General features: G+C 32.8%; 1 protein-coding gene across 1 annotated transcript in view; it reads left to right on the forward strand.

The window, feature by feature from the left end:
- Window positions 1-15,531, forward strand: part of LOC134840232 (galactosylceramide sulfotransferase-like) — a 59,043-nt gene that overhangs the window by 17,018 nt on the left and 26,494 nt on the right. The window contains exon 2 of the mRNA XM_063855969.1: window positions 15,187-15,479. Coding sequence (XP_063712039.1) covers window positions 15,187-15,479 — 293 coding nt within the window. The remainder of the gene's footprint in view (window positions 1-15,186; window positions 15,480-15,531) is intronic.

Here is a 15,531-nt window from a genome sequence, read left to right on the forward strand (position 1 = left end):
TTTTGGTGTAGTACTTCTATACTTGTTTTGAGAATCTGGATAACGTGTGTTATTTCTATTAGGTGATTGAGAGTGATTTCTTTGTATATTGTTATAGTTTGAATTCCTATTTTGTGAATTTTCTCGTGATCTATTTTGATAATTGTTATAAATAGAACTTTGTTGATTTGATCTGATGTTTGAATAATCTCGTGATCGATTATTATATCGTTGATTTCGATTATTGGAATAACCTCTGTTTCTATTGTTGGAATAATTTCTATGTCTTTTGTACGATGAGTTTCTTGATCTGGCATTTGAATAGTGTCTATTCCCAGAACAGGAACGGGAACTGGTATCAAACGAATACTTCGTTCTATTTGAGTTTGATCGTGAATAATTACTTCGATATTGAGTATTTCGACTGTGTGATCGACTATATTTGTGTTGTGAGGAACTTCGTGAACTTCTTTGATCTGATGATCTACCTCTGTAAGTAGAGTTATAAGGAGATTGGTTTCTTGAAAAATTTGAGCTTGTTGGGAGTGGTTTTCTAGAGCTATTATTACTGTGAATATTTTTAATTGGTAGGTTTTGATCTTTTTTCATGAATTGATAAAATGAATTGTTTAGTTCTTTGTACTTTTGTGGTTTATTCTGATTGTCTTGTTGTTTTTGTCTGCATTCAGCGATGCTATGTCCGTATCTTCGAAATTAGTTAGACTATTTTTTTATGATGGTTTAACTTCAAAATTTGGATTTTTCTCATATATATTCAAACTTCAGTGATTTGTTTGGGTAAACCTGTTTCTGAGTTAAGTATATTATTAATTTGTGTTGTTGTTGTTTGGATATTATTAACATATTGTAATTTGAAATTTTCTGTTTATTCTAGTTTCATAGTGATTTCTAGTTTCATGGTGGTTTCATAGTGATTTCTGAGAAACTAGTTTATCTACTATTTTTCTAAATTCTAAATTTGGCTCTCGAATTGAGGAGGGATGTGATGCTCTCTTTTTGATTGCTATTTTTCGTAATTGAGGTGTTAGATTCATCATTAAAATTTCTGTCATTTTTGTGTTTTTATAATCATGAGTGTTTAGTGAGTATACTTTTCGGACTAGTGTTTCGATCCTTACTGCTAGTTGTTTGATCTTTTCGTTTGGTAGTCGACGAATTTCATGGCATAAAACCCTTTGATGTTGTTTGTTCCTTTCTGAATCAAACATTTTTGAAAATTCGTGTGTGAATATTTGCCAGTCTGATTTTATATCTATAGGTAAAACTGAAAACCATTTTTGAGCTGCGCCATCAAGTGTGGTTTGTTTTAACGCTGGGCGTCTATGTTTGCAATTTTGGTAAATTGGTGTATTTATGGGATCAGGTCCTATATTCAAAATTGAATTTAATGTGACTGCATTTAAATAATCTTCTGCAGAATATTCATGGTCTGTACCGGTGAATACCATCAATGGTCTACTTGATGTTAGTGATGATCCACCCATTAGGTATGGATTCATAGTCATTTGGAGTGATTCTGCGGTATTTGGCATTAGTGAAAAGTTTGTAAGTTGTCTTTTTGTGATTTCATGTTGTTGTAAATAATAAGGTAGTGGGATTTCATTTTGCATTTGTGTTGGTTGATAATAATCTGTGTTAACTGGGTTTTGTATTTGTATTGTTTGATAGGGTTGTGTACTAGCTAATTTTTGTGAGTAAAAATTTGTATTTTGAGATGCTAGTCTTGGTCGAGGTTGTTGTACACGGTATTCCTGTGTATATGGTGCAAAAATATCTGGTTGATAGTAGTCATTATCATCTGATGATAAATAGTTAGTTGTATAAAAATGTGTTTTATGTTTATTTTGGTTTTGTTGTTTATTGTTTTTATTCTGTTGAAAAAATCGATAATTTTCACTTTGGTTTTGCAAAATTCGTGGATAGTCATGAAATTTTACTGAAGTTGTTGTTTGTTGTTGAAATTTTTGTCTTTGCGAAACTAAAGGTTTTTGAGTATTTGGACGAGAAGGTTTAGATGTTTGTGGTCTATTTACATAGTTATAATTGTGTTCTGCAAAGTTGTTCCTAGTGAATGTTCTTTGTTTTTGTATTGGTTTCATCTTTGGTCTAAACGGTTGATAAGTCATATGTAAGTATTTTGGGACAATGGTGGGTTTAACCTTAAATTGTAATGTTACCTGTGGTAAGGTTGATTTTAGGTCTTGGAGTTGTAAGATTGGGATGTATTGGTGAAATTTTTTAATGTGTTGTTGTTATTACTGTTGTAACTACGTTTTCATTTGCGAAATGTGATGGTGTTTGAAAATCTTGTTGTGTAAGATTCTTAGTTCCATTTAGGTTTTCTTGTTGTACGAGACTTGAGTTTGAACTATTATTTTTTGTTCTATCGGGTAGAAATGAATTATAATTTAAAAGTGTTGCGTCAGTTGTGAGTGGATATACCTTAATATAATCTTTGTCAATGGAAATTGTGCTAATTGCTTGACCTGAAATATCTTTTGGTATGTTAAAGAATAGTGGATGAGATCAGTCAGGGTCCCAAACATAATCTGATTGTTCTGCTATTACAGTGTCATCAGTTGAATTTTGAAGTCTGAAACTTTTTCTTGGTTGTGAAATTAAATCAATATTTTGTGTGAAATAATCAATAATAGAACATGCCAAGATGTTTTGTAAATCGTGTTTATCATTTTGTGAAATTTCGTTACTTGTTAAACTTTCACGGATTGTGTTTAATTATTCAGAAAATGATGCGATATCATGTCTTACAGTTGTATGTTTTGATGTTTGAACTGGTGAAGTTCCTTGGGATTCTGGTTTTTCTAGTATAAATAGATAGCTATAAGTTATTTGAAATGATTCATTTGTAAAAATTGAATTTGCTCTTTGTGAATTTTGGTGTTGTATATTTTTTATGTATACTGTAAATACTCTTGAAAATTCTATATCTACGTCGTCTGTTTGAAGTAGATATCTACCATGAAACTTACTTGATGACTGTATTTCTATGGTATAGATTCCGTACTGTTGTGTCAGGTTACGTATTCCTTTGAGGTAGTGATCGATAATTTGTCTTTTGATTCTTACTTCGAGAAATTCTGCTGTGCATGGACTAACTCCTCTTTCAAACAAATTTTCTATTAGATTTTGACAAAATTGTGTTTGTCCTCTATTATCGGTGAAAGAATTGATTAAAATTGGGGAGATGGAGTTTTCATCTTCGCTTTCTTCATTTTGACTCATTTTTGTGCGTTATGACTGTCAATTTGTAACTTTCTATGTGTTTTATTGGTTGATTCCAATTGTATAGACATACTGGTTTGTTTCTGTATGTGGTTTTTATTCTGCGTTTTCCTTGTATTGATGATTGAGATGTGGTTTCTGATTCAGAAAAATATAGTGTATCACTAACCTGATAGTTTTTTTACGGAGTCTTTTAATCTGTAAAGTTCTTCTGAATGACTTGTTTCCGATTCGGAGAATGCGTTTCCTTGTTTGGAAAATCTTTTCGTGTAATCTGTCTTTGTTTGCTTAAAATTTTTCTTTTGATTGTTTGTCGTTTTGTTGTATTATATCCTATTGACTGTGTGTGTAGAGTGAAAACGAGGTCATAATTTTTTCGTTTATTTGCCAATTGTGTAGTATGATTATTGTTTATTTCCTAAATTGTCTAGTGACATAAGTTTTAGGATGACGGATGCAATGTTTGGATTAGTAATTTTTAATGCTTAAACTGTTAATTCTTACAATTTTTTCGGTTAGCCTAACTTGGGTCATATATTTCAGGGTTGAAGAGAAAAGTATATATCGATTCCTGAGAATGACTGTTACTTTCTGGTGACAAGTCTAAGTTAAGGTGTTAACTTACTTAATCTTACTTATGGGTAGTGATTGTGTTCAAGGGTTGGAGAATAGTAAAGCGATTCACAAGGTTCAGGTATAATTAGAACACACGTAGTTCGCTAGATACTATTTTAAACTTACTAAGTTTAAATTTTTTCCTGGGTCTGGTAAGAGGGGGGTCAAGTGAAGGATGATTAACCGAAGTTCTTCACTGTTTATCCTAATTGGAATGGTTAGTGTGATTTAAAAAATTTCTATTAGTCTTGGGTCTTGAGAAAAGGTTGGATAGTGAATCGACGTTTGAGGTCGTTAGACACTTTGCTAAATGTGTGGGGGAGAACAAATTTGTTCTATTTGTCCAAGGATAAGCCTTGATGATCAAAATATAAAATTATTGAAAATAAATTTAGTTCAGATAAAAGTGAATTCAAGATCCAAGGAAAGCCTTGATGATCTGTGACGTTTAAAAGGTTTAAGTTAAATGGAAATAAGAATTAGGATAGACCTTTACAAATTAAATTAAGGTTTATTTGATTAAAAATTTTGTATATTAGTTTTTGATGATGTTAGTGGGTTTATGATTTGCTGTTATGTTTTAGGTGATGAAGCTGAGAGGAACAAATGATTTTTATATTACTAATAATTTGAATGTTTATTAATTAATTTTTGCATTTATTTTCAATAAACATTTTTTTTCTTGATATCTTTTTAAACTTACTGCAGAGTTAAGGAAACGACTAGGGATGTTTTTATCAATCGTTATTGTACAATATCAGGTTTAGCGCCTGTAATTATCGGTGAAGATTTTTCTTCAAGTTACTATGTTTGCAAATGAAAATCTAAATTCATTGCTAATAAAACTCTAAATACAAAAGATTGTGATGGCTTTTGCCGTACGACCATGAAACTTATGGGTAAGTTCCGTTGTAGTCGTATATCGTCTCTTGTCCGAGGTCTTTTTCCACTACCGGGAAGTTCTCGTATTGTTCGGAATAATGGCTTTGATCTATTGAGTCGTAGAGACATTTCAATTAAACTTTTGTCGTGTAACAATTTTGAGAATGTTGTTGTCTAAATCTAATCTATTTTTGGTTAGTTCTAAGCTATTTTGTTCCTTTAGTTCTTATTCGAGACTTATGGTCGCACCAGATGGGTTTGGATGGGTTTCTAACTCATAGAGTAATTTCAGATAAGCTACACCGTCTGCTCGTCACGCTATCCTATTTTCGGCCGGATAGATTCGTGCAACTTCTTAGTCTAAAACCGATCTTAATCTTACTTTTATATCTCTTAGTCTCAATAGATCTAGAGTATACTGGTTTGTTACGAGTCGGTCTCCTGGAGAAAGCAACTAGTTTGTAAGTTAAATTCAAAATGCTATGGTGCTGAAATCACAAGTGATTTCAGCACTTAGAATTAAGTGGGTTGTTAGTTAGATGGAGTGTGATTGGTGAGTCTTTAATATTTTATAGGGATAAAATATCTAATTTATAACCAATAATAATATATAGTTTGGATCAGGTTCCAGATCAGCAAAAACTAAATTGAGACGTTTTGAGACAATTTTGAGCAAAAGGGCGCTCTAAGTGGGACAGTACAACAGAGCCGAAGTACAACAATGCCGAATTTCAAAATGTTCTTCAACAGAGCAGAAAAATGCTTTGAATACTGTTTTTACTTATCCAAAATCACTGACAAGTAAATTAATTCAAATCGACGAAAATTGAAAATTCGAAACAAAAATTCTCAAGCGCAGCGTCATAAATTTTTTCGACCAAACAATTAATTCAGCAAAATGTCAGTTTCGCTCTTTAACAAAAAAGCCTACTTTCGCTCTTTAACAAAAAAGATGTACTTAGCCACTGTTGAATGCCTCCTTTATACTGATGCACTGGTTGATTTGGATTTGGCTAATACAAATGAAAGGACTTTATTCCTAAAATGTTTTCGTACAAAGCCAAATTTTGAGCACATACAAAGGTGTTCATTTTTTCGCTCGAGCTGTTTTTTTTTCCAATCTGGGTAAAATTTTGGAGCGTATTTGAAATAATTTTGAGTAATTCACCTAGCATTCTTCATTTAAGGCCAATATTCGGCTTCTTTATAATTCTTTATAATTCTTCGGCTTCTTTATAGTTTAAGGCCAATATTCGGCTTCTTTAAAATTGTAGACAATACATTTGAGATGGATTGGCTAATTTTAACCAATCAGATTGAAGCAAATTATTTCCAATTCAAGATGTTGAAATATTGATGCCTGGGCGGAATAAGTAGAAATACCCGAAAAGAGTACAATCCTAAACGTTTTAAGATGTTTTAAGAACTGAAAAAAAAGAGAATGTTCCAACTTGCTAGCAGATTGTGAGCAATTTTTACGTTAAAGCGTGAGCGTTAATGATAATCAAATGGATAAATCGAAAAGCTGAACTGAAAAAAATTCCCATTTTTTGATCCTTCGACTATTTCTGCATGGTACTTCAACAAAACTTACACTAAAAATTAATCGTTCATTTACGAAAAAAAGTTCAAAGTGTCAAGGAACTGTAGATGGCTTCAGTCGCCTGAGAAAAACTACATACTCTACTAATTCAGAGCGCGAACCAGCGATGCTGATATAGAGGCTTCTTGGACTCGCAAGAACTGACGGTTACACGAGACGCTTCTCTGAGTTCTTGTGATTTTTTGCGTAAGTCAACGAGGCATTGCTTCAACGTGATTATTTAAGGAAATAAGTTTGCTTGTATCGGGGCGATGCCCTGAATGTTCTGTCTGTCATTGAAATGGTGTTTGAAAACATCAACACGGTATGCCATGTTCAAAGTGATGTTTTTTAATGTCGATTAACGTATCATTAAGGCAAAAAAGTTCCACATTTCAATTATGAAAAATTTTTGAGCGGAATAAATAACCGCCTTAGCATTAAGTTAGCCTTAATGCTAAATTTTAAGCCCAAATAGTTTTTACTAACAAATCACAGGTAAAATATCTGTAAACTTGAATGCATGACTTCACTGAATTTTAGATGGTATCAAAAATCTTGTTCGAAGTGGCTAACTAAAAACTAGAAGAGCACAAACATTGTGTCGGGAATCCTTAGTTTTAATTGGTAAGTTTTAATGTTTCATCAAAATTTTTTATGCTTCAAGTTTGTAAGCAAAAGCATTCTAGCAGAAAAACAACGGTCGTTTATATAAACTTCTGTTTATCTTAGTGATTGAATTAAAGCATAAGTCTCATAGCAGATGTTATCGTAGCTTAGAGTCGACCCAGTCCAGGAAATAAAACGATATTTATATGAGTTGATAAATTGAAAGAGTTATATAAACAATAATAATGAATGACTTATAATGGTGGAACAACTGTCCTAAATACTAAAATGGGGTTGGGATTTTTAGGTTAAGATATATAAATTAAATTAAAAGAAAAAATTAGATTCTCATTTCTGTTAGTTTTTGAACGTTGAGAGAATCAGAATAGATTTTGTAAAGAAAAAAAAAATTTAGAAAGTAGGAAAATGTTTAAAATCGATCGAGCGATTGCTTAAATAAAAAATCAGCGTGATCGAAACAAAAAAACTATTTACAAGTTCAAATTCTTTTGTTAGAATTGCAAAAAAATGCGATTTTGTTGCCGCGCCATCTAGTTTTCGAGGCAAGCCAGTGAACCAGAACACCTATTTGGTAAATTACTTGTTTTCAGTATACAGGCCAAAAGCAGGGAAAAAATTGAGTCGGAAATTGAGACAATGAAAGCATTGTTTCAATTGGACTTGCAATCAAAATTTAAAATTTTAGTTCAACCTTTAATTTATTTTAGTGATTGCAATACGAGTGGCCTCCTTTTTTAGATAGAAAATCGTTTGATACACACATCTTCATTAGTTTCTTTTTACTTGATTAAATTATGAAGTATATTAGTTAAATGATGAAAAAATATTTAGAATAGAAGTGGTGTTTTTGGTTCCACTTTCAAGTTTTATCTTTCTTCCTTTTTTTTTTTCGTTCTCTTGCCATGCCTTCAATCGTTTTTCTTTTGATTCTCAGGACGACATTTGAACTTCACCTTGGGTGTGCTTGTACAGATGTTTGTTCTGGTGTTTGTCATCATTGATTGTAGATTGCTATCATTTTGCTGGGGTTTTGCTCGTTTTCTTCCCAGTGATCGCACATGCATTGGAGCTTTCCCTGCTATTTCGTGAGCTGACTCCGTCTTTGTTTATTTTTTCTAACAGCTTCCAATCTATTACCCGGATGCACACCATTGTTAAAGTTATTTCACAGTTTTTTTTTGTCTGCTATAATCTGCTAAAAGAGGCTTTTTGTTTTTTACACAAAAAAAACATAACTGATTTTCTTCAGAAACGCAGTTGCGAAGTTGATATTTACTTGTTCTTGTTTCTAAAGTAATTTTCCGGGCAAGATTTTTTCTCAAGCACACAAACCCACCCAGATGAAAGGGAAAAAAGAATGGCATCAGACATTGCTTGCCCAAAAAGCCTCTTCGTTCACTGGGTTAATGTCATTCTTAGACACTAATTCAGGACATACAGTGTGTTCTGTTGATATGGTCGAATCAGCAAATTTTGAAAAAACAAAACTGAAGTAAATGAGAAACAATCTATCTTAAGAACCTGTCATGTTTGATAACAACTTATCTTTTTATTTCGAAGTGATATCTATTGTGTAATGTTGAATCGCAAAATCTTGGTTAGTTTGAGAGCAATGAGCGCATGTGTTTTTGAGCTTGATTGCTTCTTCATTGATATTGGAGAGTTTTTTAAGTCGATCTTGTTTCGTTGAACAGCAAATGTAGACATTTTGTTTCACACTAGTCGAACCCGATTAGTGTGTTAGAATCAAGCGGCAAATTGACATCGATTGATTCTTTAAAAAAAAAATTTTAAAGCTGAGCATTGTATTAGCAATTTTTTTTCAAAAACTTGCTCATATATCTCTCTCGATAGTTCCTGATTTTGAATAAATATGGCAAACATTTCAAGGATACCTGTTTGTACTATTCAAAGGGTTTTTCCCAAATCATCACGTAGACCAATTGTTGAAGATTATTCTTAAATTTTCAAAAAATTAAATTTTCTAAAATTGTCTTTATTTGGTCTCAAAAGCCTCTGAGTCTATCAACTTTTATTATACTGATGAGTGTTTGAGCAGACTAAAACCTAATTCCATGCGCATTTTTAATTTTTTAATTAATGGCGAATCGTTATCAAACTTGGTCATATTGTTGAGGAGCGAATATTATTGAGGTTTCGAAGGCTACAAATCCCCACTATTTCATTTATCGCTAGCATGAAAAATGGCATCACGTATTAGCAACTATATTTTGCACCAGCAAGGTAAAAATAAGTGTGCGGCGCAATGGCTCTCATTTTTTTGTCAGCCTGTTTTTGTGACTGGAATAATAATTGAAACAAGCAACTTTAAAAAATTTGGAAGATGAAGTTTCCTTCCAAATAATACTATGCTGGTTCGCTTTCTGCAACTCTGTGTCTAAGCGAACTTCAAATTGAACCTATTAGCTTCTCTATTTGCATATAGACGAACCCGAAAGCAATCAAGGCCTTCGCTTTCAATTATTTGCTTAATTTTTACAGTAGCTACGGAATATATCAAAGGTTAAAACTCAATTTTGTTGTCCTCTTTTTGAAAGTCTTTTCCTCAACTTCAATGTATTTCTCCTCTTTGACTTTTTGAGATGACTTTTTTGTCATTAAACCGACTACGTTTGCAATGAAAACGACTAAAGAAAATAAGCTTCTGGCCTTACGCAGTTTATCATTGAATTTTTGATAGAAAACATCTTGTATAGAGCTAGCGCTCCAGGCTCGGTTGAAAGATAATTTCTCTTAGAGAATTTTTTAGAAACCTTAAGAAAACTTTTTTGTCGAAAGCTTGTTTGTTTTCAGATTTAATTAATTTATTAACTTGTATGAGCATACTTCGACAAAAATGGATTAATGTTATCTGATATTTTTGTAGTTGCCTTAAATGAGCGTGATTTGTCAAAACTTTGATTATTTCTAGCCTAAGTTTTTGTTTCTTACATCAATTCGAAAAATATTGAACAAAATTGGGCTATTTTGAAATAATTTTAGCGTAGATGTCTTTCAATTGGGCAATTTTAAAGTAAAATTGGACTAGTTTGAACTAGTCTGCTTGTGATCTAAATTAAACGGATTTTTGGCCAAATTTGAGTAAATTTAAAAGTAATTTGGAGTTTATCTCTTTTAATCGGTTTAGTTTTTATCAGAAAGGGGAAAAGTTAAATTAATTGACTTTCACTTAATATCAACATACTCAAATTGATCAGCTTTTGGTTATTTTAATTTATTTTGCTTTTCGTCTCTAATTTTAATTTGTTTTGACTAAAAATGGTTCAAATCAAAATGAATTAAAAGTTTATAGGTTATGATAATTGAGCTTATTATGACCAATTTTTGGTAAATGTTTTTACGTTAAAAAAGTCTAGTTTAATTGGGTTTACTTTGAGGGAAAATTGGTATAAAGCACTTTCTTGGAAGTTTATTTATCTAAACTGGGCTTTTTTTGTCCAAATTTTTGGCTAGTTTTTGTTCAAACTTTTCAAAACTTATTTAAAGTATTTTTTTTGTAATTTCATCTTAAAATTAACATAAGTTCGCTAAAATTATGTTCCCAATAAGAAGTCGGTTAAAAAATTAGTTACAAAAGAAACACTAATTAATTTCTTTTTTTTGGGTTTAAACAGTTCCTTCCCTGTTTTGGGTCAAAAAAGTTTTTCCCTGATGAGACAATCAGCCTTGGAAAAAATTGGTTAAGTTAGAGGATAAAACTCGGAAATGGTGGAAACGATAAAAAAGCGCGATTGCACTATAAGAAATTAAGGTTGAGTCTGAGTTTCGCATAGCTTTGCTTATTAGTATGATGGTTGAAATTAATTTATCAATTGCTTAGTGTACAATTAGTTTATATACAGGATTTCCTAAATCCTTGTTCATAAAAAAACCGAAAGTTTTTTTTGTTTTAAGAGCGTTTTTGGAATTTTCTGATGAAACAATAAGACCACAAACAATTTAATGGATCAATATTGGTTAAACTGTTTTAGTTCGAAAAGTAGATATTTAGTTTGCCGAAATTGTTTGCTTAAAATTGCCGGCTTCGTAGGAGAACGTTTCCTTTTATTTGATACTGAAAATCTATAAAAAACAAAGAGTTAGAAATTTCTGTGTCAATTTTAACAGAAAACTGTCGTAGACTCTTTAGCGATAGGGAAAATATTGATTTTCTTGACTTTATCTGGGTGTCTCTGGCGAAAAAGCGGTCAATTAGATTAGATTGCGCGTCTCAAAGATAGACCACATCTGTCTTAAATATTTCTAAAGTTGGAAACGGAACAACGGAAACTCACTACCGAAAACTTAGAAATTTTTTCAGCTAAATGTTTTGATTTTCGAAAAATATATATAGTTTTTAAGGGGTAATTCTCTGTTAAAAACACAACAATTTTTTTTAAACAAAAGTAACAATTGCTCTTGATGGTTGATGGAAACTTTTGTTTTTCTTAGTATCTAAGTTTAAGCATAAGTTTCGAGCTAACTGTTATCACTAATTTTAACCATAGTTAATCTAGTCATAGAGTTTAAATGATATTTATATGAACACAGATAAATAAAACTGGTCGAGGAAATAAGTGAAAAGGATTGAAAAAAAACCAGAGTTTGTGTTTTTAGATATAAAATACTTATGTGTTCAGATATATAAAGTTAAGAAAAAGCATCAGAAACTTACCTCGATCACTATGTGCTCAATTTTTTTAGAAGGAGAGTATTTGATAAAAAACGAAAAGTTTCAACTTGATCGACTGAGCGAGTGAGAAAAACAATAACTTTTAAGGGTCACGATGATGTTTTTCAACTTTTTGATTGAGACATAGTGCACCTGCAATCTGGACTTCAGACATCATTTTTTTATTTTCCTCATGCTGTTGCTGAACTTCATTTTTGCAAATTTGTGATTTGTGATTTTTTTAAACAAACAGTCATACAAAAAGTCAGGGTAACTTATCAGGGTAACTTATCTAAAGATTGCAAAAAACTGTCATCGCGCTGTCCACTTTTTAAGGCAAGACAGGTCACCAGTTCATCTAACTGGCGACTTTTTCGCATACAATATCCAGGCAAAAAAAGAAGAAAAATTTCCAGTCTTCAGAGGGTTACTATTCGCAAGTTTTAGCACGATTATCAGCCAGTGTTGATAGAGACAACCAAATATTTTGTCAATGATATATCATAAACATTTACTGATTTCGAATATTTTTTTGCTAAAACGTATTCGGTTAAAATATTTTCTTGTAGCAATTTTGTTTTGCAATAACATTCCTCATTAACTTGGTATCTTGTGCTGTAGTTTCCACAATTTGTTTAGGTTACAATTCTTTTCTATCATATTTTAGCGAATACTTTTCCAGTTTTGATTTCAAGGAGCATAAAACATAAAGTAACTATCAGCGGCATATGAAAACAACTTAATTGATCCTTACATGTTATTTCCCCTGAGGCAAGAATTCGTGAATTCGAAACAGGCGACAATTTGTAAGTGGCAACAATTCGTAACAAAAACTTAAGCGGCAAACACAAGTTTTTGCACATTATTCCTCTCTAATACCTGTAACGTAAAATTTGTCGGCACAATGATTTTGACGCGGAATCCCCAACGAGCGAATATAAGTAGTTGTTCCGGATTCCGCAAATGTAAGCAGATTCAACTTACAATTGCGGATTCCGCGACAGTTTAAGTTTACCAAAAACATATGTTATTATTTGTTCATTGATTCCAGAATTTGATTCCGGATTCCACGCCTTTTATTGCGGATTCCGCAAAACTGTCTGTTTTTGTAGCAATTTTGAGCAATACAGTGTTTTAGCTATTTGTCCCTGGAATCCAAAACAGCAAAGAAGATTTTAAAAAATAGCAATGTTGCGGATTCCGCGACAAATCTGAATTTTGCCTGTTGCGGAATCGGCCTACAATTCACAAAATGCACAGTTTGGCCTCGTGATGAGAGTGCTCTTAAATCAGGGCGAAGCATTGAGTGTTCCGACTGCACTTCAGTCCAGTCTTTCCTCATTTTATCCTCCCACACGCTATGTAAAATACTAAGGATGTGTTTAGCGTCTCTTATTGTGTTAATAGGATGAAATTGCTAGCCTCAATTAAATTTGAAACATAATAGTTTGCCTCTTACTTAAGCCCGCAATATATCTTATAAGGCCGCAAAATATCGCACGTTAATTATCCCAAAATGGCCAATTTAGCAAAATTCAAACCCCCGTAACTTTAGGAAAAACAATCAAAGCTAGACAAAGTCAAAAACACTTAGTTATAGGTCGAAAACTCTGACTAAATAATAAACGACACCAAGCAAAAATATTCTGCACTTTCTTCGCGAGTCATACAAAAAGTCAGGGTAACTTATCAGGGTAACTTATCTAAAGATTGCAAAAAACTGTCATCGCGCTGTCCACTTTTTAAGGCAAGACAGGTCACCAGTTCATCTAACTGGCGACTTTTTCGCATACAATATCCAGGCAAAAAAAGAAAAAAAATTTCCAGTCTTCAGAGGGTTACTATTCGCAAGTTTTAGCACGATTATCAGCCAGTGTTGATAGAGACAACCAAATATTTTGTCAATGATATATCATAAACATTTACTGATTTCGAATATTTTTTTGCTAAAACGTATTCGGTTAAAATATTTTCTTGTAGCAATTTTGTTTTGCAATAACATTCCTCATTAACTTGGTATCTTGTGCTGTAGTTTCCACAATTTGTTTAGGTTACAATTCTTTTCTATCATATTTTAGCGAATACTTTTCCAGTTTTGATTTCAAGGAGCATAAAACATAAAGTAACTATCAGCGGCATATGAAAACAACTTAATTGATCCTTACATGTTATTTCCCCTGAGGCAAGAATTCGTGAATTCGAAACAGGCGACAATTTGTAAGTGGCAACAATTCGTAACAAAAACTTAAGCGGCAAACACAAGTTTTTGCACATTATTCCTCTCTAATACCTGTAACGTAAAATTTGTCGGCACAATGATTTTGACGCGGAATCCGCAACGAGCGAATATAAGTAGTTGTTCCGGATTCCGCAAATGTAAGCAGATTCAACTTACAATTGCGGATTCCGCGACAGTTTAAGTTTACCAAAAACATATGTTATTATTTGTTCATTGATTCCAGAATTTGATTCCGGATTCCACGCCTTTTATTGCGGATTCCGCAAAACTGTCTGTTTTTGTAGCAATTTTGAGCAATACAGTGTTTTAGCTATTTGTCCCTGGAATCCAAAACAGCAAAGAAGATTTAAAAAAATAGCAATGTTGCGGATTCCGCGACAAATCTGAATTTTGCCTGTTGCGGAATCGGCCTACAATTCACAAAATGCACAGTTTGGCCTCGTGATGAGAGTGCTCTTAAATCAGGGCGAAGCATTGAGTGTTCCGACTGCACTTCAGTCCAGTCTTTCCTCATTTTATCCTCCCACACGCTATGTAAAATACTAAGGATGTGTTTAGCGTCTCTTATTGTGTTAATAGGATGAAATTGCTAGCCTCAATTAAATTTGAAACATAATAGTTTGCCTCTTACTTAAGCCCGCAATATATCTTACAAGGCCGCAAAATATCGCACGTTAATTATCCCAAAATGGCCAATTTAGCAAAATTCAAACCCCCGTAACTTTAGGAAAAACAATCAAAGCTAGACAAAGTCAAAAACACTTAGTTATAGGTCGAAAACTCTGACTAAATAATAAACGACACCAAGCAAAAATATTCTGCACTTTCTTCGCGAGTCGGAGCATTTAAACCTCATTAGCACATTATTCTATTTCTTAAAGCAGAGTTGCCGAGAAAACATCAATTGAGCATACGTTTTATTCAAAAAAAAGTGTTGTTCTCATAAACCAAAAAATCTAAACAAAAATCCCAGCTCCATCTGGTATTTTATTTGATTGTCTTGTATTGCATTGTCCGTTAAAACACCTCTTCTCCCTTCTCATGGTCGATTTTCCGATAACTCAGCTCGTAAATTTTTTCTGTAGTAACCCGATTTTCATTCAGTTCATAGTTTTTTAGCTGGCTTTTTAAATGCGAAACTTCATCCAAACAACTTTGATTGTAAGTTTAATCCGTCTTGGTTGACTCTGGTGGGACCTAGTCCGGAACCTTGAAAAGGCAGGCATGGTTTCTGTTATTTTAGAAGCGTTGTTCATCGAGAACATTTCGAACCTTTTTAAGATAGGTTTTTGAAGATATTTGTTTGTGTTGATATTAATTTAGGGAAAATTAAACCCACGACGATGCAATCGCGACTGCTTCTGATGACGCTGTTCTTTCTGTCTGTCACTATAATAATGAATATAGGCTTTCGCAGTTATCAGATTTCCAACAATTTGGCCCTCAAACCCGCTTGGTTTCCCAGTTTTTTTAACCAATCATATTCAACCGATTGGTCAATCGGAGGGCAGAGGGAGCCTCCTGCAAAAAACATTACTGTCTGCGCCAACGGGACACAGAAGCAACTGATCTCTTGCCAAGTGAAGACAAAAATAGCCATGTTGAAAACACACAAGGTAAGCAACAGAAATATTTATGGAAAAAGAACGACTACTCGTCCCACAATCT

The sequence above is a fragment of the Symsagittifera roscoffensis genome, chromosome 2 (assembly GCF_963678635.1).
Source record: "Symsagittifera roscoffensis chromosome 2, txSymRosc1.1, whole genome shotgun sequence".
Classification (NCBI taxonomy): Eukaryota; Metazoa; Xenacoelomorpha; order Acoela; family Convolutidae; genus Symsagittifera; species Symsagittifera roscoffensis.